Raw genomic sequence first — 25,775 nt, forward strand, 5'->3', positions numbered from 1 at the left:
TGAGAACCCAGCCTAGGTACTCTAAATATTCCACTGTCCTGTGCACATAGTGGCCCAAGCGCACAGCGGACTGATCTATGATCAACAGATCGTCCAGATAAGCTGTTACTGCTATGCCTTGTGCCCTTCGCCTTGCAAGGGCCAGTATCTTTGTGAACACTCCAGGTGCTGTAGCCAGCCCGAAAAGGAAAGACCACAAACTGAAAGTGGTACTGAACCATCACAAACCTTTAGAAACCTTTGGTGAGCAGGAAATATTGGCACATGCAGATATGCATTTCTGATGTCTATTGATGCCAAGCATTCTTCTCCCTGAAGGGTGGAAACAACTGACCGGACAGACTTCATGCGAAAGGAGAGAATGATCAGAAACCGATTCAGGCCTTTCAGATCAAGGATAGGTCTGACATCCCCATTTGGTTTTGGAACCGTGAAACGTTTGAATAAAACCGTGATCCCGATACTCTCGGGATAACTCCATGATTACCCCTGGGGACATCAGCTGTAATCAGAAAACGGGGTGGCAAAAGTTATACGAATTCTAGCTTTTAGCCTGAGGACACTGTGGAGATGACCCACTTGTCCGTAACTTTGTTCTGCCAGGCGTTTGCAAATTGCAGCAGCCTTACCCTCCACTCGGCTGAGCGGGGGCATCCCTCCATAGGGAAGTTTTGGGGGTCTGCTTAGACTTTGAACCCCAAGTCCTTTGAAGGATGTTTACTCTTCTATTTAACCAGCAACAGAGTAGACTTCCCCCGGGTAAACTTTTGGATGTATTTATCCAGCTCATCCCCAAATAGGCGGCCTCCCCAAAAGGGGAACACTGGCAAGTATCTTTTGCAAGCAAATTCGGCCCACCCAATGTTTTAACCTGCGCATGTGTACCTGAAGGAGATTCAAGTGGGATGCTTTCTGAACAGAGTCCATAATCGCATTAACCGCAAAACACAAGGCCTAAGGAGGTCCTTAGACCTCAATCTCCTCTGTAGAGAGGAGGTTTAGCATCTGCTTCATTTGTTGCTTAATGAACTGACATGCACCTATGGTTGCCACTGCAGATTGTACTACAGCACCATCCATGGAAGAGGAGGCTTTCAATAGGGACTCCAGCTTTTTATTAATTGAATCCTTAAAGCCCTGATCATTGTCTATAGGACAGGTTAGGCTTTTGTTTGCACAAGAAATAGCTGCATCTATAGCAGGTACCCCCCATTTCTTAGTGAAACTTTCCTCCATAGGATAAAGGAGGAAAAAACTGCTTAGGAGGAGAAAACAGTTTATCTGGGTGAACCCAGTCATCATACATCAGTTTATCCAGCAAGATAAAAAAAACAAGTGAAAAATATTTGCGCTGTGAGAAAAAATATATATAAAAATATATAAATAAATTCAATTGGCAAAACGACAAAGGTGAAAGTGACAATTGGATGGCAATATGATAGCAATATACTGAACAACCCCTAGATATACAGAATGATACACAAATGGTCTATATTAAAGAGTTCAGCTGCACAAAAATAACACTAATAAACACAGTTCATAGAAAAGTCTGATCCAGTTGATGGAAAAAAAGTAAAAAAAGGAAGCATTCAGAAGAAGACCCCGTAGCCGAAGACTGGTAGAAAAGGTAAGCCGTACCTCATAAGGTCTCACACACACCTCCAGTGGTCCCCAGCAGCTCACCTCATGGCTAGTAACTGGAGCTTGTTGACCAAATCCTTGTGCAGGAGGTCCAGGTCTGTATAGCAGATGTTACTCTCAGTACAGGGCAGTACATGCAAAACAAGAAGGACATACAGCAGGATGGTGTGATATTGTTACAGCAGGGAACCTCGGACATGACCAGTGGTAAATGCACTCACATAGATATACAAATATGGGGCTTATCTCCACGAGCGGCGAGCTCGTCAATAACCTGCTTCCCCTCTTCCTCCAAATCTCCTGTATATCAGGGTGAAAGTCCTAAAAACTCCAGGTGGCTCACGGCTAGTAACTAGAACTTGTTTGATCAGGTCCTAGTGCATGAGGTCCAGGTCTGTATAGCAGATGTAGGTCTCAGTACAGGACAGTACATGTAAAACAAGGACACCGGATGGTGTAATATCGTTGCAACAGGGGGCCTCAGGCGTTTCACTTTATCTTTATCCAGCAAGAGATGAACTAGAAAGGAGCATGCAGCCTGCAGGGACTTCCAAGATTCCCAAAAGAGGAAACAGAGGAGATATAAGCTTCCACAGGAGGTAATTAGTAAGTGGCACGCACCATCTCTGCATAATATTGTACCTGCATCTTTAGCGACTGAGAGGTAGCAGGAATCCTCTGAGTCCTCAGACTGCACATGATCCTCATCTCCAGAGGGATTTTTCACCCTCAGAAGGCTCATCTGATGAGAGAGCCAGAGCAGATGAAGGGAATCCTTCCTTCTAGGCTATCCAAATCAACTTTTAAAGTGTGCTTAGTGATGTATACAGGAGCTGCCATAGGAGAAGCTGCAAAAAAAAACAGACAGAGGCTCACCTTGTGAGGCTTCCATCAGGCTGACAGAGGGGGATGGTAAACTGCAGGCAAGCTCAGATTTCTTATCCATAAGGGGGGGATCTCCTGATGCCTCTTTACCAGCCCTTGCCCCTCTTCTCGGAGACATAATTATTACTGTAAAGCAAAGTTACTATCCACAAACAAAAACAATTACTGTTGTGTTATCGTCTTACAATACACATATATTAGCTCACTGCACAACCTGATGCAGAGTAGGAGTCTTAGGTTTGCCTGGTTCAATCCACAGGGATGCTTACAGCCCACAGCTGTGTCCATGCTGCTTACAGAAGGCTTATGGCGTGCTGGTCTTTTATCAGCCTCTTGGCGCCTGCACACAGGTGTGCCGTGTCCGCGCACAGGTACGCGCAACCACGGCCTCCCCCTCTGCCCATTTAGACAGCATAAAAACACGCTCCTGGCACACGTACGCGCCACTGTCATGGCGGCTCCCAGAGCAACGAGGGGAAGAGATCACTGGGGCATCATTCGGGGGACCCCTGTATGCATTTGTGGCAGAGCCTGCAGCGGAAGGATGGGAGTGGCGTTTTTTATTAACCGACTTCACTGAGCTTGTTCCTGGATGGCTATGTAAGAATACATCAGGTTTGCACTTACTCCCTCCAGTGGTGAAAACCTGGAAGACATCCTATTCCAAAGAAGATAATACACAAATAAAATTACCCTCTTCTCACCTGATCCACGCCACAGGAAAAGCAACTAAAAAGTAGTTCCAGCTTTCACCCATCACAGCGGGCAAGTTGTGCCAACCTTCAGGTTTACAAAGGGTTTTATTAGAGAAAACCTCATACCTGGACTTGTAGAAGACTCTGCCAGAAACTTTTTGTGCCACAGATGTATTAGTACACCAAAGTCTGGATCCCAGAGACGAGACCTCCCCAGAGAGGCATTACAGGCAAACCTGGTTTCCTCTTACACAAGGCCCGAATACCAACCATCTTAGGCCCCGTACACACGACCAAACATGTATGATGAAACTGGTCCGCGGGCCAGTTTCAGCATACATGTTCGGTCGTGTGTAGGCGCGAGCGGGCCGAATTCCAGCAAACATTTGCCCGCCGGGCCTTTTCCCAGCGGGCAAATATTCCTGGACGCGTTTTAAAACCGTCCGCTGGAATCCTGCCCGCTCGGACATGTACGGTCGTCAGTACAGACCTACCGTACATGTCCGAGCGCCCGCCGTCCCTCGCATGCGTCGAATGACTTCGACGCATGCGTGGAAGCCTTTAAATGGCAGGCCCGCCCGCGTCATCGCCGCGGCAATGACGCGGACACGCCCCGCGTATTGTTTACGCGCGGACTTCTGTACGATGGTTAGTACAACCATCGTACAGAAGCCCTCTGGCAGGCATGTACGGTGAAAACGGTCTGACGGACTGGTTTCATCGTACATGTTTGCTCGTGTGTACCGGGCCTTAGGCCTTTGATATCAGTCTGAGAAATGGATCTGGTTATAGCTCCTAGGTCTCCACAGCTAGACCATCAAAAGAGCATTTTTCTGAGCAACCACCCTAACACTGGCGAAAAAACTGAGGCACTCTCCATTTGGGAGGGGTTATATAGGGGAGGAACTCAATTCTAATTGGGTTAACCAGTGTCTAATCACCTGTGGTGACTACATAACCCATTAAGTAATTAAGGCTCTGTGTCCCGTGATGTATGATCAAGAACAAAACATTTAACACTGACAGGGGTACTCGCAACTGTAACTTTTTATCTATTTGTGTAAAACCTTTATCCCAAAAAGAAAAGAAAAATATTTGCTGTATATAAATAAGCCAGTACAACACTCTCCTCTCCCCATATTAATAATGCTGCTGTCAAAAGGTGCACCTGTGCTTATTCATCCACAGTGGGGGCACTCTTAGTAGTGTATTTTAGTTTTGTGCTGCCCTAGTCTGTTTTCATCCAACCGCCTCAGAGAGCGGGCTCTGTCCACTCAGCATAGCGGACAGATCCCCCGCTGAGCAGGTCAGATCCACTTTATAATCTGGCCGTGTAAAAGGGCCATTACAATTTTTTTGTGTCATTTTAAATTTTTTTACAACTTTATTTTTTTAATTACTATTATTTCTATAATATTTTATTATGGAGCGACATCAGGGGTCTAAACAGACCTCTGTCTCTTTTTTGAGACAGAGACAGGGACTGAAGACACTGCACTGTGGATGAATGAGATCGGAGACTGTATAGAGACTCATAATCATTCAGAAAATGAACTATAGTAAACAGGGTTTACTATATTTCAAACGGAAACTGACAAAATAGTGTAAACAGTTTACTGTGTAAGTGATTAATGAGTACAGAAGCAATCAGTACTGTGATCGCAGTCTGTATGCTTTCAGGAAAAGAAGGGGGCTGGTAAACACATGTTTACCCAGCCCCAGTTCTCCATCCATCCAGAAATTTTCTGCACTTGCAGCGGCCGCAGCCAGTGGGAGAGCCAGCCAGCAGCTGCATGAAGCAGGGGGGAGGGAGGAGGGGAAAGCCCACCAGCAGATGTATGGAGCAGGACCCCCCCCCCCCCACACTCATCTAGTGCTCTCCCACACTAGCAGAGGCTGCCCCTGGGCACTGTAATAGAGGAGGTATGTTACCAGCCAGACCACTGGGTGAAAAAAGAAAAAAAGGCCTAAACAAAACTAATATAGCCGATACATAATTATTGGTAAGCTGCAATAAATTCAATTTTTGTAATACAATATTGGCCTGGTTGGCTGTGGTGGCAGTCAATTGCTGATTGCAGGCTGGGAAGCGGATTTGCCAGTGTTTAGGGTGTGGTCGGGGCGCACGCGAGGCGGCCGCAAACACTTCCACTCTACTGTCATTTGTCCATGCCTCAGATTGTCATACAGTAGCCGATTATGGATTGGCGGGGACCAGAGAGGACAGCGGGCGGTGCTTTTTTCGTCAATGCGGCTGGGCGTCGCTTCCGGTTTCCTGGCCACAGCGGGGGTGGAGTCGACTGTGCGTGAGGTTGATTCAGAGAGACCCGAGCAGTGCCTTTGAAGGTAAGTGCTGGCGCTGCGGACCCTCACTGTCTTCTCTTCCCCTCTCTCTCTCTGAGACCTTGCTGCCCGCCCATACGTTCCGCAGAGCCACACGCCGAGTAATTCCCTGATGGATATCACAACTGTACTCAGACACCAGGCCAGCCAGGGCAGGGCGGATGCAATGAGCAGCTGGACATCAACGGGCCTTTTTTGTCTTCTTCCAAGTGGCTGGATGTTGTGTGTATATACCGTATTTATCGGGGTATTGCGCGCTCCGGCGTATAGCGCACACCCCTAAAGTGGACCCGCATTCCTGTAAAAAAAACATTTTAGTACATACAGTTTTGGTGTCTTGCGCGGCGTCCTCGTCGGGTCCGGCGTCCGTCTGCGGCTTCGGTGGTGTCCTCGTCGGGTCCGGCGTCCTTCTGCGGTGCCCTCCCTGCTCGATCCCCGCACTGAGTTTGAACTACTGCGCCGGCATATACCGAGCACAGTACACTCGTGTATAGTCAGGCAGGCTTGGCTCCTCTCGTGGTCACATCCTGTGTGTCATGTACGTCCAGGACGTGACCGCAAGAGGAGCCAAGCCTGCCCGACTATACACGAGTGTACTGCGCTCGGTATATGCCGGCGCAGTAGTTCAAACTCGGCGCGGGAAGCGGGTATCGGCGTATATCACGCACCCACGATTTTGCCCTGAATTTCAGGGCAAAAAAGTGTGCGGTAAACGCCGATAAATACGGTAGCTGTATACAATATACACATATTGTGAGTACATCTGTCCGGGGCAGTGTATACAGCTATATACACCCACCTTTTTTTCTTCCACAGGAAGAAGGTGGATGTATATAGCTGTATACACTATCCAAGGAAGATGTACTCACAATGTGTGTATATTGTGTATTGTATACAGCTATATACACACACACACACACACACACACAACATCCAGGCACTTGGAAGAAGACAAAACATTTGTAGATATACAATTTGTGTATATTATCGGTGTGGTAGTGTATAAAGCTATATATACCCACACCTTCCTTCATACATAGACCTTCCTCCATCATCATTGACTACAGATATACATAATTTGTTCTGTTACTGTATATAGGACAAATGATACATATCTGCAGTCAGTGATGATAGAGGAATGTCTCTATATACAGGAAGGAATGTGGGGTACAAATTGCTGTATATGAGATGGCACTGGTGGGCACAGATGAGACGGCACAGGTGGGCACAGATGAGATGGCACATTAATGGGTACAGAAGAGACAGCACAATGGGCACAGACAAGACGGCACATTAATGGGCACAGACAAGACGGCACATTAATGGGCACAGACAAGACAGCACATTAATGGGCACAGACAAGACGGCACATTAAAGGGCACGGATGAGATGGCACTGGTGGGCACAGACGAGACTGCAGTGATAGGGTATATACAAGAAGGCGGGTGTATATAGCCATATACACTACACAGGACAAATATACTCACAATTTGTGTAATTATCTTTGTAGTAGTGTATACAGCTATATATACCCATACCTTGCTCCATTGACTGGAGATGTACATAATTTGTCATGTTATTGTTGATGAGACAACACTGGTGGGCACAGATAAGACAACACGGGTGTGTGCACAGATAAGACAACACTGGTGGGCACAGATAAGACAACACTGGTGTGCACAGATAAGACAACACTGGTGGGCACAGATAAGACAACACTGGTGGGCACAGATAAGACAACACTGGTGGGCACAGATAAGACAACACTGGTGGGCACAGATAAGACAACACTGGTGGGCACAGATAAGACAACACTGGTGGGCACAGATAAGACAACACTGGTGGGCACAGATAAGACAACACTGGTGGGCTAAGATGAGACCGCACTGGTGGGCACAGATGAGAAAGCACTGGTGGGCACAGATGAGAAAGCACTGGTGGGCACAGATGAGAAAGCACTGGTGGGCACAGATGAGAAAGCACTGGTGGGCACAGATGAGAAAGCACTGGTGGGCACAGATGAGACAGCACTGGTGGGCACCGATGAGACAGCACTGGTGGGCACCGATGAGACAGCACTGGTGGGCACCGATGAGACAGCACTGGTGGGCACCGATGAGACAGCACTGGTGGGCACAGATGAGACAGCACTGGTGGGCACAGATGAGACAGCACTGGTGGGCACAGATGAGACAGCACTGGTGGGCACAGATGAGACAGCACTGGTGGGCACAGATGAGACAGCACTGGTGGGCACAGATGAGACAGCACTGGTGGGCACAGATGAGACAGCACTGGTGGGCACAGATGAGAGCACTGGTGGGCACAGATGAGAGCACTGGTGGGCACAGATGAGAGCACTGGTGGGCACAGATGAGAGCACTGGTGGGCACAGATGAGACCATATTAATGGGCACAGATGAGATGGCACAATGATAAGCACAGACAAGACTGCACAATAATAGGCACAGACGAGATGACACTGGTGGACATGGACAAGACGGCACTGGTGGGCACATATGAGACTGCAGTGATAGGGTATATACAAGAAGGCGGTTGTATATAGCTGTATACACTACACAGGACAGATGTACTCACAATTTGTGTAATTATATTTGTAGTAGTGTATACAGCTATATATACCCACACCTTCCTCCATCATCGACTGCAGATGTACATAATTTGTCATGTTATTGTGTGTGTGTATATATATATATATTATATATATACATATATATATATATATATATAGCTGTACACAGGGCAGATGATGTATATCTGCAGTCAGTGATGATGAATGAAGGTTTCTATGTACAGGAAGAAAGGTAGGGTATATATCTCTGCCCCAGGACGAAGTCTTATGAGACGAAACGGCGTAGGGTGGCGGCGTGCCGACGTCTAGAAACCGCATACTGTGTCCCGGAGTGAACGGGTTGTGCTAGCCGGCCGGCTATAATTTCACTGCGAATTTTATCTACATTCTTGTAAGTGTGATTTTAATCTTTTTAATAAATCGTTATATGGGTTCACACTATGTAGCTTTTTTCTTCTCCATATTGGTTTCTATCTACATTGGTTACCGGTCCACTGTGGGAGAAGTTTTTGGCTCTTGGATATCCTGCCACGTAACCCCCTGGCTGGGGAGTAAGCCGTCTGCTGTCAGAAGATCTCTAGTTGGGATCTTCCCTTCTGGTAAGGGACAGTGTGATTGAGAGGTGGAGGTGTCCTGTCTATCCATGCACTTTTCTGAGGTTCATGCAATTTTGATGTCACTATCTGCTTGAATGGGAAAAGGAATTTTCTACTATCAAATTACCATCAGATGCACTTTTTGTTGTTTGAACAATAGACTCTCACATGTTTAATTTTTCTCACTATCAATGTAACATCTCATGTATGGGCGAAAGATTTGTTTTATTTTACTTTGTACTAACACTACCATAGTATTCACATTAGTTGCGCAGCTATTTTTCTATTGTACTAGTTTGTGGGTATCTCACACTTTAACCACTTCCGGACCGCCTCCTGCACATATACTTTGGCAGAATGGCACGGCTGGGCACAAGCACGTATATATACGTCCTGTACTTGTACCCGGTCGCGGACGCGCTCCCGCGACCCGGTCCGAAGCTCTGGGACCGCGGGTCCCGCGGACCCGATCGCCGCTCGAGTGCGGCGATCGGCCCCCGGTGCTGAAGAACGGGGAGAGCCGTGTGTAAACACAGCTTCCCCGTGCTTCACTGTGGCGGCGTATCGATCGCGTCATCCCCTTTATAGGGGAGACACGATCGATGACGTCACACCTACAGCCACACCCCCCTACAGTTGTAAACACTCACAAAGTGAACCCTAACTCCTACAGCGCCCCCTGTGGTTAACTCCCAAACTGCAACTGTCATTTTCACAATAAAGAATGCAATTTAAATGCATTTTTTGCTGTGAAAATGACAATGGTCCCAAAAATGTGTCAAAATTGTCCGAAGTGTCCGCCATAATGTCGCAGTCACGAAAAAAATCACTGATCGCCGCCATTAGTAGTAAAAAAAAAAAAAAAAAAATGCAATAAAACTATCCCCTATTTTGTAAACGCTATAAATTTTGCGCAAACCAACCGATAAACGATTATTGCGATTTTTTTTACCAAAAATAGGTAGAAGAATACGTATCGGCCTAAACTGAGGAAAAAAAATATATATATGTTTTTGGGGGATATTTATTATAGCAAAAAGTAAAAAATATTGAATTTTTTTCAAAATTGTCGCTCTATTTTTGTTTATAGCGCAAAAACTAAAAACCGCAGATGTGATCAAATACCACCAAAAAAAAGCTCTATTTGTGGGAAAAAAAGGACACCAATTTTGTTTGGGAGCCACGTCGCACGACCGCGCAATTGTCTGTTAAAGCGACGCAGTCCCGAACTGTAAAAACACCTTGGGTCTTTAGCCAGCATATTGGTCCGGGGCTTAAGTGGTTAAGCTGCTTGCATTTATATATTCATTATCCACTTAGATAGCGCGGTATCTTCACATTTTTTCACAGGGTATATATCTCTGTATATGATACAACACTGGTGGGCACAGATGAGATACCAATGGTGGGCACAGGCATGCGGACAGATGAGAGTGCACTGATATGCTGCGCTGAAGAGGCTGAACTTATGGGCACTACTCTACTGACACTGTCCACTGCTTTACTGACACAGTCCACCGCCAAATATCTATAGGATGGGTTTCCACTCTCCCTGCTAAATTTGCAGTATTTTTGTTGGTCTTATTTTCAGCGTGACCTGCATTATATGCAACATTACATATCAGAGACCGGTACTGTGGTGATATTGAAGTTTGTTGAGATTTCTATACATTAGAGTCGGCAACCCCCGAAACGTGTGCCAGACGTGGCACGTGGACAACTGTCAGGAGGCATGCGAGGACGATCCTGGGAGACCCACCTCCCACAAGTGAAAACCGGTCCAGTTCAGTCAGCGGCAGTATAGAGGAGATTCAGCATTGGGACTGGTCCCCGACCATCTCTCTTCCTGCCGGCATCAGTGAGCACTTTCCATTGATTCCAACTGTGCAGTGAGGGAATCGAGTGCCCTGGGGCCAGCATCACTGCTCATGTTGGCAATTATGCACTTTTTTCCCCTGCTTTTCAGAGGATTGTGAAAAATGCTATATCCCAGGCTTTGTGAAAATGTTTATATACCAGGCTTTGTGGAAAATGCTACTGTATACACCAGGCTTTGTGAGAAATGCTATATCCCAGGCTTTGTGAGAAATGCTATATCCCAGGATTTGTGAGAAATGCTATATCCCAGGCCTTGAGGTGTGATGGGGTAGGAATTGGGACTGGCATATACATTTCAACTTTACCAGAGTTACCTTGCAGTATATATTACTATTATTCAAGTTGTTTTCAGAAATTACGTTATAACATTTCCTTTTCGTGATTGTGTGAAGTTGACATTTTGCTTTATGTAGCAGGCACTCCCAGGTTTCTTCAACAAATATTTTCGGCACACTCTGCTCAAAGGGTTGCCTACCCCTGCATTGGAGGGTTCTTCCATTATTGTGTTATTGATTAGTAAGTTACAAGCAGTTTAAATAAGGGTTATAAAGCAGCACTCACAAATTGTGAGTACATCTGTCTTGTGTAGTGTATACAGTTATATGCACCCACATGTATATAGAGACCTTCCTCCATGCAGATATACATCATCTGTCCTGTTACTGTATATATAGCTGTATACGGGACAAATTATGTATATCTGCAGTCAGTGATAATGGAGAAAGGTCTCTAAATACAGGAAGGAAGCTGGGTGTATATAGCTGCATACAGGACAGATAATGTATACCCTTATCTGCGAGGCTGAGCTATATACCCTGATCTGTAATGCTGAGCTGTATACCCTGATCTGTGAGACTGAGCTGTATATTCTGTCCAGTGATTCTGGGGCTGTATACTCCCGCCGCCATCCGGTGCTTCTCGGGGCTCTCCCATGCCATCGGAGGCCCGGAGAACGAATCGGCCGCCGCTGAATGAAGAGCATAGAGATTTTCGGTGACCAGATGGTCACCGGTCATCTCTATGACAGTCGGAGCCCCGGGGAGCGACGTTATGATGTCACACCCTGGTACCTGGAAGTAAAAGCCGCAATCACGGCTGAAAGCATGAGATCTGTTAATTGTTTTCCCAATCTCATGCTTTCCAGCCTGGAGGAGAGATGTGGGGTCTTATTGACCCTGCATCTCTCCATAAAGAGGACCTGTCACGCACTATTCCTATTACAAGGGATATTTAAAATTCCTTGTAATAGGAATAAAAGTTATAAAAAAAAATGTAAAAAAAATAAAGTAAAATAAAAAAAAAAAAATATATATATATATATATATATATATATAAAAATATTTAAAAACGCCCCTGTGCACGCAAGTCCTGCCCACATATGTAAACGCCATTCAAACCACACGTGAGGTATCGCCGTGTGCGTTAGAGCGAGAGCAATAATTCCAGCATTAGACCTCCTCTAACTCTAAACTGGTAACCTGTAAAAAAAAAAATAAAGCATCGCCTATGGAGATTTTCAAGTACCAAAGTTTGGCACCATTCCATGAGTGTGCGCAATTTTAAAGCGTGACAAGTTAGGTATTTATTTACTCGGCGTAACATCATCTTTCAGATTATACAAAAAAATTGGGCTAACTTTACTGTTTTGTTATTTTTTCATTCATAAAACCGTTTTTTTTTTTTAAAAGGCGTTGGAAAAATGATTGCGCAAATACCGTGTGAGATAAAAAGTTGCAATGACCGCCACTTTATTCCCTAGGGTGTCTGCTAAAAATATATATATACTGTATGAGATTGAGTAATTTTCTAGCAAGGAAGGAGAGAAGTGCCAGAATAGGTGCATTATGGAAGTGGTTAAACAAAAGAATAACTGCATTTGGGATAACAAAATTAGCAGCAAAAGTGTAAACTGGTAAGGGGTTTAACTCCATCAGTTAATGTTAACCTTTTATTTTTTTATTTTCTTTAGATAGCAGTAATTTAAAATTAGAGGGTTTAGCCTATTTAATCTGTATGTTAGAGAAAGGCAGCTAAATTTGCCAAAGCCATTGAGTCTTTACAAATGTCTGTAACAAGTAACATTTATATTTTACACAGCGGCCTATGTTGCACTCATCTCTGATCTGTCAATCGCAGACATTGATACTAAATGATCTCTACCGAACAAAGCTATGTTTTCTCAATAATAACAGTTGTATAAACAAAGAGAGACCAACATCAAACAGCTGTGAGACAAGCAACCCTAAACTCCCCTATCCTTTGAAGGCACCCGTTTGAAGAGAGGTGTTTCCAGTTATGGGTGAGTGAAATGAGAATTCAGCAGCAAGAATTGGACCCTCAGTTCCTGTGAAAGACTAATTAGATCCATGTGAGGAGCTGTCCCTGAAACGCCTTTGCACATTAAAAGAAACGTTACTAGTCACTCCTTTCAGAAAGCTATATCTAGACATTTAGTCACAGATGATGCACTGACACTAAAAAAGTGGAATTTTTGGATGTGATAGCGAAGATCTCTAAAAGGTTCCCAGACATAAGATGGTCAGCTGATCCTGAAATCTTCAATTGCAATGGTCAATAATCCCACATGTATGAGGCAGCCTCAGACATTCTTGCATTGCAGTTTTTAGGGAGAGAACATCATCAAATACGTTCTATACCCGATGATCCTGCCAGAACACTTGTGAGCTCATAACTTCCAGTGTGTTCTGCCTCTGCTGACTGTTATTAGTTGGCATTGGGTAAAGTAGCTATTCCTGCGCTACAGTGGAAACTATGTGTGTAGAGGGTAAAGGTGCGACAACTACAGTATGGGCCAACCACTACCCACAGTGAGACATGGAAAAAATCAAGAGATGGTGTTACGCTCCAATAGCATAGAATGGTGTAATTGGTAAAAATGTATAAAGAACCAAAATAGTATAATTGATAAATAAATGTGCAAATAGACTGACTGAAAGATAACAATCGCTATAAATGCTAAGATAAGGGGCATCCAAAGGTGTACTGAATGAATGTGCAAACAGTGCAGATAAGGTGACTCTGGTGCATAAATAAAATCACACTGTGCAAACGTCACTTCCGATGTCCTAGTGTCTAACACGTATCGTCACTGTCACATGACTTCATCGGAGAATAAAGTCATGTGACAATGACGATACGCGTCAGACACTAGGACACCGGAAGTTACATTTGCACAGTGTGAGCTCGCTGCTCGTTTCTGATATACACTGCATTACTGTTTTAAATGTGAGTACCCTGTTTGTTATATGTTATCTTTATGCTGCGATTCTATTTCTGCACCCAGCACTCTACTTGCACCTTGCAATTTCTTCACCTCTTGGACTGAGTCGCAGTTGCACCATTTACACTTTGTAACAATTGGACAATCTTGCGGTTCCATCCACCATTTATATGATGTGATTTTACTTACATTATACAGTCACCTATTTGTATGTATTTGCACTCTTATTCAGTTCACTGTTTCATTCATCCATCATTGTTGTATATCAGTTATGTCCGGTCATTCATTTTGATTAGAGCATAACATCATTCTACAATTTCCCCTGCGACTGCATATACTATTATCTTTACATTGTGATTTTATTTATGCACCTGAGTCACCTTATCTGCATTGTTTGCACATTCATTCAGTACACTTGTGGATGCACCTTATCTTAGCATTTATAGCAATTTTTATCTTTCAGTCAGTCTAATTGCATATTTGCACATTCATTTATCAATTATACTATTTTGGTTATTTATACATTTTTACCAATTACACCATTATATGCTATTGGAGCACAACACCATCTCTTGATTTTTTCCATATTAGTTAGCATTGTTCCCAGTCTCTCTTTGGCCTACAGTAAACAATTCTAAAAACAACCACCAAATCTAGGGACTGGTAAGCTGCAATATATTAAAAGTTTAGTTTTGGGTTTTCCCCCCATGTCACCATGACACAAAAGGTATTTTGCGTTTCTGTTTAACTGACTTGTGAAATTTGGGCCTTATCTATTCTTTCCTTTTTATATTTCTCTAGATGACCCACTGTACTGTATACAGGTATACCCCGCTTTAAGTACACTCACTTTACATACACTCGCGAGTAAGGACATACCCGTGAGTGTATGTAAAGTGCCTTACAAGTCCTGTACAGACATTTTGCAGCCGCAGTCGAAGGAGCTGAAGCTCAGAGAGCATAGCCCGCCCTGTTCCAGTGTGCCCCCGACACCCCCATTACAGCCCCTGAGACCTTAACTACAGCTCCTAACACCCCCACTACACCCCCTGACCCCCCACTACACCCTATAAGTGAAAAAAGGTATTGTTTCACTTTAAGTACATTTTCGTTTTACATACATGCTCTGGTCCCATTGTGTTCTTAAAAGTGGGGTATGCCTATATTGTGTATAAGATGCAATCACAAGTATAACATAGCTACGGCGGCTGCGTCCGCTCTTATCCATAATTTGATTTTTGTATTGATTAATCATCAATAAAAACTATTGTTAAAAAATAAATAAATTGGTATTGGGGTTAGATGCTAGCAGTAAGGAGAAGTTAAAAGTCAGAGTCATTGATAAAGCAATCATAACATTTGAGAATATGATGGAAAAAAATGGCACAAACAGGTTACCTTTACTGGAAACCATATGTAAGAAAAACCAGACGCAAAGATAAAAGGTCTTCTGGTTGTATGAAAATATTGACTTTTTAAAAGGTGAATGAGGCTGCCCATCATATTAAGAACCATTAGGGAGGCTTGAGAGGGAAGAGGTTTTTTTTGTCCCTCCATAAAAAGTCAAGATTTACATAAAACTTCAGCCGTCTCTGGTTCACTTGATAGACTGAACATGCTAATTGCACTAAAGGCAGCCTTCTTTATAATCATTTGCAATAAGGAAAATTACATTACTTTTAACCATTATATTATAATTCTGATTCTCAAGAAACAAGCTAAATCTAAAAAGACAAACTGAGCTGCCTTGCGCTAATGACATACATAGTGCTTTACAACAATTTGCACAGTGAATCAGAAATCTGAAGGTTTGAGTGTGCATGTGTTCTGCAGGGGGTTATAAAGTGGTCACATTAAAGTGACAGTAAACAATTATCCTTAAACACCAAAAATAATCAGTTCACATTTTTTTGAGTTCCAAAATTTCCTCTTTTCCCTTGAATTTATTTTTATTTGGAAAGAGCAGTGCATGATAGTTGTGGTCATGTGGGCTGATCTATCCACACTACAAATTCCATAGCACATTGTTTATCGTCTCTAAACCATCACGGGAGTGAGCAAAATATGGTGTCTATGTTCTTACACAGTGGAACCATGGAGAACCCTAGTAGCTATCCTCTGACAACTAAAAGCAACATAATACATAATATAATTATTTTTGTTACAAAAAACAGGATTAAGTGTCACATTTTAAATGAAATCTCTGAAAAAAACGGACAACAGCTGGCAATCCCTAGATGCTTCAATTTGCTTCAAAAAAATATATATATATATTTTTTAAGAATCAGTTAATCGAGCAACAATTATAATGAATAGACATTTACCTTTCAATACCGCAATTCTGAGTAATGTGTAATAAAACATTAAGTATAGCATAAGAGCTTACATTAAGCCAGGTACACACTACCTTTTTTTTCGTACGATCCAACAGGTTGCCTGAACAACACCTGACAGCTCCGGTCAGAGCCGCTGTACTAACCATGCAAGGTTAGTTCAGCAATTGCCTCCGTGTTTTGACAGGGGGACAACTCCCCCGCCAGAACACCCCGATGAGCACTCTGCCATTGACTAAGAGCATTGATCGGGAGTCGGTCAGCTGCTGGTATTCCAGCATGCACGTCCGAAATAGACACGTGACACCAGCCGTTATCTACCGACATTCGGCCTCATGTGTATGGGCTTTTGTTCACTTTAGATGGGTTTTACAATGCATACAAGTCAAATGCACCTGCCTTTGAATTCTCTAAATCATATATAGATGGTCTCCAAACTGTGGCCCAGGGGTGAGATGCTGCCTTTTGCTCATCTTTATTAGGCCCTTGGTACACTTTTCCTCCACCTAACACTAATGATGGAAAACCATTCCTCCCACCGACACCATCATTGGGTCATTATTCCTTCCACTCATACCAACAATGAGGCACTGTTACTCCCACTAAAACCAATTGTTTACTCCCATTGACCCTGTGACATTTTCTACTCCCACTGGCCACAGTCCTTCCCCTCTAAAGCCTGAAGGACAGTAATCTGGCCCATTGTTTAGAAAGTTTGGTGATCCCTGGTCTAGGTGTTGCAGTTTTAGTGATCATTTATACCTTGATTAATTTGAAGATACACAATAGTTATCTGACTTACAGAGAAGTTATCCTTCTGTTTTCGAACAGAAATGGAGTGAGTAGTGCCATCCAGCATGACAGAAAGTTCCCACATCTTTAAATCATTCTTCGCTATAGGCACTCTGAAAAGAAAGAGGTTCACATTAAACTTATAATGCACATAAGCTATGCAAGAGTGCTGTGCTCATCAATATTAGTTGAAAGTACCCCATTCTAAACACAAAATGACAATCTAATGTCTAGGAATAACTGAACAACGAGAAGAAAATGCAAATGTTATTTTCAACCAAAGATATTGCCTACTGGATGAGGCACACAGAATACCTTTTGTAAAACAAATCTAAAAATGGTTAACTGTGTGTGAGATACTAATTGTTATTAAATAGAAGAGTGTTGGAATTTATGTATGATAAATGCAAAATGCAGCAAGATTAGGAACAAAGAAGCAATCTAATATTCTCTTTATGCTAAATTAGCAGTCAAATCTTGTGAGCGATGGGAAGATTTCCATTCATTCTGATGTTGCTTTGAGATAGAGGACTTTTAAAAATAAATGAATTCACATGTCTGCAAGTGTTTACAGTATCTCACATAAGCGAGTACACTTTACATTTTCGTAAATATTTTATTATATCAACACTGAAGAAATATCACTTTGCTACAAAGTAGAGTAGTGAGTGTACAGCTTGTATAACAGTGTAAATTTGCCGTCCCCTCAAAATAACTAAACACACAGCCATTAATGTCTAAACCACTGACAAGAAAAGTAAGTTCACCCCTAAGTGAAAATGTCCAAATTGGGCCCAATTAGCAATTTTCCCTCCCCGGTGTCATGTGACTCAGTTTTACAAGGTCTCCGTTGAGAATGGGGAGCAGGTGTGTTAAAGGGGTTGTAAAGGTAAAAAAAAAAAATCCCTAAATCGCTTCCTTTACCTTAGTGCAGTCGTCCTTCACTTACCTCATCCTTCGATTTTGCTTTTAAATGTCCTCATTTCTTCTGAGAAATCCTCACTTCCTGGTATTCTGTCTGTAACTACACACTGTAATGCAAGGCTTTCTCCCTGGTGTGGAGAAGCCTCTTGAGGGGGCGAGCAGGAGTGCCAGGACGCCCACTAACACACAGCTCCTTTCTCTATCTGCAAAGTAGAGAGTGTCCTGACTTGCCTGCTCGCCCCCTCCCCCATCATGAGGCTTTCTCCACACCAGGGAGAAAGCCTCACATTACGGTGTGTAGTTACAGACAGAAGAACAGGAAGTGATGATTTCTCAGAAGAAATAAGGACAATTAAAAGCAAAATCAAAGAATGAGGTAAGTGAAGCAGGACTGCACTAAGGTAAAGGAAGCTATTTAGGGATTTTTTTTTTTTTTACCTTTACGACCCCTTTAAGTTTGGTGCTATCGCTCTCACTCTCTCATACTGGTAACTGTAAGTTCAACATGGCACCTTATGGCAAAGAACTCTGAGGATCTGAAAAAAAAAAAAAAAAAATTGTTGCTTTTCATAAAGATGGCCTAGGCTATAAGATTGCCAAGACCCAAAAACTGAGCTGCAGCCAAGACCATACAACAGTTTAACAGGACAGGTTCCACTCAGAACATGGCCTTGTCATGGTCGACCAAAGAAGCTCAGCAAAATATCCAGGAGGTTGTCTCAAGGTTGGGAAATAGACGTATAAGTGCTGTCAGCATTACTGCAGAGGTTGAAGAGGTGGGGGGGTCAGCCTGTCAGTCCTCAGACCATACACTGGACACTGCATGAAATTGGTCTGCATGGCTGTCATCCCAGAAGGAAGCCTCTTCTAAAGATGATGCACAAGAAAGCCCGCAAACAGTTTGCTGAAGAAAAGCAGACTAAGGACATGGATTACTGGAACCACGTCCTGTGGTCTGACGAGACCAAGATAATCTTATTTGGTACAGATGGTATCAATCGTGTGTGGCGGCAACCAGGTGAGGAGTACAAAGACAAAAGTGTGTCTTGCCTACAGTCAAGCATGGTGGTGGGAAGTGCCATTGTCTGGGGCTGCATTAGTGCTGCCGGCACTGGAGAGCTACAGTTCATTGAGGGAACCATGAATGTCAACATGTATTGTGACATACTGAAGCAGAGCATTATCCCTTCCCTTCGGAGACTGGGCTGCAGGGCAGTATTCCAACAGGATAACGACCACAAATACAACTTCAAAACAACCACTGCCTCGCTAAGGAAGCCGAGGGTAAAGGTGATGGAGTAGCCAAGCATGTCTCCAGACCTAAACCCTATTGAGCATCTCTGGGGCATCCTCAAATGGAAGGGGAGAAGTCCAAGGTCTCTAACATCTACCAGCTCCGTAATGCCATCATTGAGGGTGGAAAAGGACTTTAGCAGCAACCTGTGAAGCTCTGGTTAACTCCATACCTAAGAGGGTTAAGACCGTGCTCGAAAATAATGGTGGCCACACAAAATATTGACACTTTGGGGTGTACTCACTTTTATTGCCAGCGGTTTAGACATTAATGGTTTTAATGGAGTCAAGTGTAATTTTTTTCAGTGTCGTCACATGAAAAGATATCATGAAAAATGTACAAAAATGTGAGGGGTGTACCTCACTTGTGTGAGATACTGTAGATCAGGGGTAATTAAAATTCAATGAGGTCCGGTCAGCAAAATTTTCTTCCAGCAACGGTCCGACCATCATGTCATTACCCGTGGCGCTTTTTCGCATGTGCCAAACTGTATGTTGCTGCCACACTGTTTTGGATAAGACGTCAAAGACGTCTTTCTCCGTGTTTCTTGCGGGTAGTGCAGCCCATTAAAATGGACTGACCTACCCACGATGTGTGCACCTAATGCACATGTACAGATCTGAACCCATTCTTACATCAGCATCCCCAGTGCACATCAGAGTCCTCTTCCTCTTGATGAGTGTCCTCGGGTCCTCCTTTATATCACCCCCCTCCACAGTAATGTTCTCACACTTCATTGACACTAGGGTTGTCCGATACCACTTTTTTAAGACCGAGTACAAGTACCGATACTTTTTTCCAAGTACTCGCCGATACCGAATACAATACTTTTTTTTCAATGTCATGTGGCAGTTTGACAGATGGGGACTGATAGGTGGCACTGACAGGTGGCTGGCACTGATAGGCGGCACTTATGGGCACTGACTGGTGACTGACGCTGATGGGCACTAATAGGTGGCTGGCACTGATAGGTGGCACTTGTGGGCACTGATAGATGGCACTAATTGCACCGATAGGTGGCACTTGTGGGCACTGATAGATGGCACTAATTGTACTGATAGGTGGCACTTGTGGGCACTGATTGCACTGACAGATGGCTGGCACTGAAATACTGCGAACAATGACACTGAATTTATAAAAAAAAAATGTTGCAACGCCTATCTTGGTACACCCTGCACTCCGCTGCTGCAGCAAGCAGCAGCAGACATCTTGTTACACCCAGCCTATATAGCTCAGGCTGGGTGTAACAAGATGTATGCTGCTGCTTACTGCAGCGGAGTGCAGGGTGTACCAAGATGAGTGTAGGGACATTCAGCTGCTGACATGTTACACAGACCCCTCCCCCTACAGTGCAGACCCCCCCTACAATATAGACCCCCCTACAACACAGACCCCCTACAATAGACACCCCCCTACAATAAAGACACCCACCTCTACAATACAGATCCCCCCACTTCAGACCCGTAATGTTGTGCACCTCGGCTGCTCAGATGACCAGCGGGCGGCATGGCGGTGACAGGGAGGCAGTGACACACAGGCTGAAGCCTGGCTTTGCGGGAGGGGGGGTCCGTCATCACACCTGGGACCCAGCTGCGGCTCTGACAAATCTCGGCTGTGACTGTCTCACAGCCGAGCATACCGCAGCTGCCTCCCCATACTCTGTGTATACTACAAGTGCTGTGCGCCGTGCACAGCACTTGTAGTATACACAGAGGAGGGGGAGGCAGCTGCGGTCTGCTCGGCTTTGTGACAGTCACATATTGGCAGGCTAGGGCAGTATAGTGGTTGGCTACAGCAGTTTAGTGGCTGGCTAAGGCAGTATAGTGGCAGGTTAGGGCAGTATAGTGGCAAGCTAGGGCAGTATAGTGGCAGGTTAGGATAGTGGCAGGTTGGGGCAATATAGTGGCAGGCTAGGGCAATATAGTGGCAGGTTTGGATAGTGGCAGTCTGGGGCACTATAGTGGCAGTTTAAAGCAGGATAGTGGCAGGCTGAGGCAGTATAGTGGCAGGTTTGGATAGTGGCAGTCTGGGGAAATGTAGTGGCAGTTTAAAGCAGTATAGTGGCAGGCTGGGGAAGTATAGTGGCAGGCTAGGGCAGTATAGTGGCAGAATGGGGCAATATAGTGGCAGGTTAAAGCAGTATAGTGTGGCATGCTAGGGCAGTATAGTGGAAGGTTAGGATGATATAGCTAGGGATGGTGATGAAGACTCCTGGGCTGCTGTGTGCACTCCTCCCCTTTTCCCTTCTTCAGCTGCCAGATCAACCTGAGTAAAAGAGTCTGTGGGAGGAGTGGAGGAGGCAGCCACACCTCCGACCCCACCTACCAACTGCGGCTGCCTTGGTAGCTAGTGAAGATCCCAGAGGGACAACCTAAACTTATTAGATGACAGGGGAGAGAGAGGTACAGCTTCTTTAGGGTTGGAGATCACGCTGGACTGACTCGGGAGGGGGGGGGGTCCGTCGTCACAACCGGGACCCAGCCGCGGCTCTGACAAATCTCGGCTGTGACTGTCTCACAGTCACACAGCCGAGCAGACCGCAGACGCCTCCCCCTCCTCTGTGTATACTACAAGTGCACAGCCGAGATTTGTCAGAGCCGCGGCTGGGTCCCGGGTGTGACGATGGACCCCCCCCCCCCCCCCCCGGGTCAGTCCAGCGCGGCTGTGACGACAAACACCCCCCCCCCCCCCTAGAAAGCCAGGCTTCAGCCTGTGTGTCACTGCCTCCCTGTCACCGCCATGCCGCTCGCTGTCTCCACGCTGTCCTCTTCAGTCGCACCGCCACCCCCCCAGCGTGTGCTGCCCGCCCCTCTACAGCCAAACTCCGCCTGCACTCTCCCCGTCCTCTCATGCCTTCCCCAGACACTGACTTCTCTCCGGCCAAAAAAAAAAAAAGTATCGGGGAAGCATCGGGAGCATTTGCACGAGTACAAGTACTCGCGCAAATGCCCTGTATCGGTCCCGATACCGATACTAGTATTGGGACAACCCTAATTGACACCAACCCCCTGGGCAGTACTGTCCTTTGACCCCATTTACATTATCCCCCCACATTACTATCCTCAGCTCCCCCACTGCAATATCCACATCTCCCCTCCCCCCGCTGCAATATCCACATCGCCCATCCCCCCGCTGCAATATCCACATCTCCCCCCCCCCCCCCCCGCTGCAATATCCACATCTCCCCCCCCCCCCGCTGCAATATCCACATCCCTCCAGCTGCAATATCCACATCCCTCCAGCTGCAATATCCACATCCCTCCAGCTGCAATATCCACATCCCTCCAGCTGCAATATCCACATCCCTCCAGCTGCAATATCCACATCCCTCCAGCTGCAATATCCACATCCCTCCAGCTGCAATATCCACATCCCTCCAGCTGCAATATCCACATCCCTCCAGCTGCACTATCCACATCCCTCCAGCTGCACTATCCACATCCCTCCAGCTGCAATATCCACATCTCTCCAGCTGCAATATCCACATCTCTCCAGCTGTAATATCCACATCTCTCCCACTGTAAAAGATCTCCATCTCTCCCCGAATGTAAAATATCTCCACATCTCTCCCCCACTGTAATAATCCACATCTCTTCCCCGCTATAAAATATCTCTACATCTCTCCATCTCTCCCCCACTGTAATAATCCAAATGTTTCCCCCACTGTAATAATACACATCTCTCCCCCACTGCAAAATATCTCCACATCTCTCCCCCACTGCAAAATATCTCCACATCTCTCCTCCACTGTAAAATATCTCCACATCTCTCCCCCACTGTAAAATATCTCCACATCTCTCCCCCACTGTAAAATATCTCCACATCTCTTCCCCACTGTAAAATATCTCCACATCTCTCCCCCACTGTAATAATCCTCATCTCTCTCCCACTGTAATATATCCAAATCTCTCCCCCACTGTAATAATCCACATCTCTCCCCCACTGTAATAATCCACATCTCTCCCCCACTGTAATAATCCACATCTCTCCCCCACTGTAATAATCCACATCTCTCCCCCACTGTAATAATCCACATCTCTCCCCCACTGTAATAATCCACATCTCTCCCCCACTGTAATGTCTCCACATCTCTCCCCCACTGTAATGTCTCCACATCTCTCCTCCACTGTAATATATCCACATCTCTCCCACTGTAATGTGCACATTTCCCCCATACATCACAGTCCACTCAGCCCCCATAAGCTGATGTTCTCAGTCCACCACATCACAGCCCTCAACAACTCCACTTCCACTTTAATATCTTCGGCGAGTCAGCAGCACAAACCTTCCTCCTTTTCAGACTAGTGTCCTCACTCCCTGTAACTTTGCCCCCTCACTTACCTTGCACCGACCGAAGATCATAGGGAGGCACGGCATGTCTCGGGTGGAGGGCGGGTGTTGCAAGATGGTGATTGGTTGCTAAGACCGCTCTTCATCCTAGCAGCCAATCACCTGCTTGTTTACCTCTGGCAGCTCCGCCCTCCATCCAGAACCGTCCCGCCTCCCCGTTGGCTCTGTGTGAGGATTACAGAGACGGCAGGGAGAAGAAAAGGGCTGCTAAACGGCAGTGCCGCATAGGAGAGTGAGGTGGTCCGCATTTGGCCTGCGGCCTGTCATTTAGTGATGCCCGCTGTAGATGTTTGTGTTAGGTTTGCTAATACATACAAAAAGTATTCCCTTAGAGTTGTTTTCACAGCTCCTTATATGGCTTAATGCTGATTATTATAATAGGAGCTGGGGCCCTCCGGGATCAATCAAATAGAAATGATGATCCCTACCTCTTTTTTCACTTCTAGATGTCAACCCTATAAGATACACACCTACTTTTAAAATAGACACTTTATTTTACAGGGGTGATATTTATCAATTGGAAATATAATTTCATGTCACTTGCAAAATTTTCATGTTGTAACTGCTTCAAAACCGTCACCAAAATACACATATTCAGTTTAGATAATGGTTAAAAAACACTTTCATACAAAAACACTGAATCAGAGCAAACCTTCTTATATTAGTACTAGGTACTGCAGGATGCAAATGTAATTTGAACTTATAAATTATTGGTATAATAAATAGAACTCTTTGTAATCATGTTGCAACAGGTGGATGTAATAAAAAATGCAAAGTATCCATGACAACCATCTGCAACATGGATGTGAGCTGTATAAGAGGCACCTGCTGGGTGAGAACAGAGGTGTCAGTGAAGAACTATGATTGGATAATGTCATTCTTCTATGTTCTAATATGCTGACATTGTTATGTACCGACACCTCTTAGCACCTCTTTAGAAAAGTTGACAACTGCACTTGTGTCTAACTTCTAGAATATTAGCTGTGTTAAGAAGCATGTGAAACCTGTCGTAATAAACAAGGATTTCTAATGGCTAAAAACAATCTTTCATATATTCTCCTGCAATGAAGACTATTTTTACATGCAGACATAGTTACAAGGTTTAGTTAAAAAATAAAATCATACAGGTCATATGCAACAATTTTCATGAGTGAATCTTGGATGTTATTGGAATTTCTCTATTATGTTGTATCTGCCTGCTGAGGGGCAAATCCCTTTTGAAAATGCTGAGCTTGTTTGGCTGGGCTTCGACTAGGGGTCACAGGAGTGCAATTTGTTTTGCACTCCTGTGACCCGTTTTCAGCAGAGGAATCAGTCCAGGCAACGCATCATCCTGACAATGGAAGGCCCCTGCCCCTCCACAGCTCAACGCTCCTGTGAGCGCGGAGGAGCAGAGCATGGAGATGCTGATTGACAGTCAGCAACTCTCTGCTCGGGGAGGCGAGAGAACCAAGCCATTGGCGATGTTCGATCACTCGGTTCTCATCTCAGTGCAGAGGTGTCGGGGGACAGATGCAGCATCAGACCAATTCTGCATCCACCTAGGTAAGTATGATGGGTGAAAAATAAAATAAAAATTATGTAAAATACAGATGTTAAAAGTTCAAAAAACATTCACTGTGAGAATTGCAAATGTGGAATCTTTATAAATAGAATACACTCTGATTCCTACTGTATCAAAGTGTATTGTAGTTGTCTACTTCTCAAGCTATAAATCACTGCATAAACTGTCGGCGTTATACAACACCTGTATAATAATACGTTAGGAATACTTTTTCAAGGCACTGTATGACCCTTGTGCACAAATTGAGGTACACAATGGATTTTTGGAGCACTATTAAAAAAAAAAAAAAACACATGCTCCCAAACTATTTTCACATTAAGTGTTTTTTATATTTCATATTTTTCATATTTCAATCTGCTGCAGTGGTTAGTTCAACTTTATCCTCCTAGTCTGCTTTAAGGAAACCTTCCTGCTAGTGAACTTTTACCCAAATTGCCTTTTGCAGTGGTTTACTGTACACAAATCAACAATCCACCTTTTAGCTCTATGACTGCTGTTTGCCTTTCGGTTTATGTTTATTTCTGGGGGGGTTTCCGTTTATGAGCTGACCACTACATTCCAGATCTGGATGCCAAGCCTACGTCCACTACGTCCCCACAATGATCCACATTACTTCTGGAAGATACTCTACAGTAGGCTACCAATT

The 25,775-nt window shown here is 44.6% G+C and overlaps 1 protein-coding gene across 1 annotated transcript in view; it reads right to left on the minus strand.

Annotated features, from left to right (window-relative positions):
• PCCA (propionyl-CoA carboxylase subunit alpha) overlaps positions 1-25,775 on the minus strand; it is a 935,313-nt gene that overhangs the window by 253,634 nt on the left and 655,904 nt on the right. Inside the window, exon 19 of the mRNA XM_040336164.1 lies at positions 17,008-17,110. Within this exon, the coding sequence (XP_040192098.1) occupies positions 17,008-17,110 (103 nt within the window). The remainder of the gene's footprint in view (positions 1-17,007; positions 17,111-25,775) is intronic.

The sequence above is a fragment of the Rana temporaria genome, chromosome 2 (genome assembly GCF_905171775.1).
Source record: "Rana temporaria chromosome 2, aRanTem1.1, whole genome shotgun sequence".
NCBI classification, from domain to species: Eukaryota; Metazoa; Chordata; class Amphibia; order Anura; family Ranidae; genus Rana; species Rana temporaria.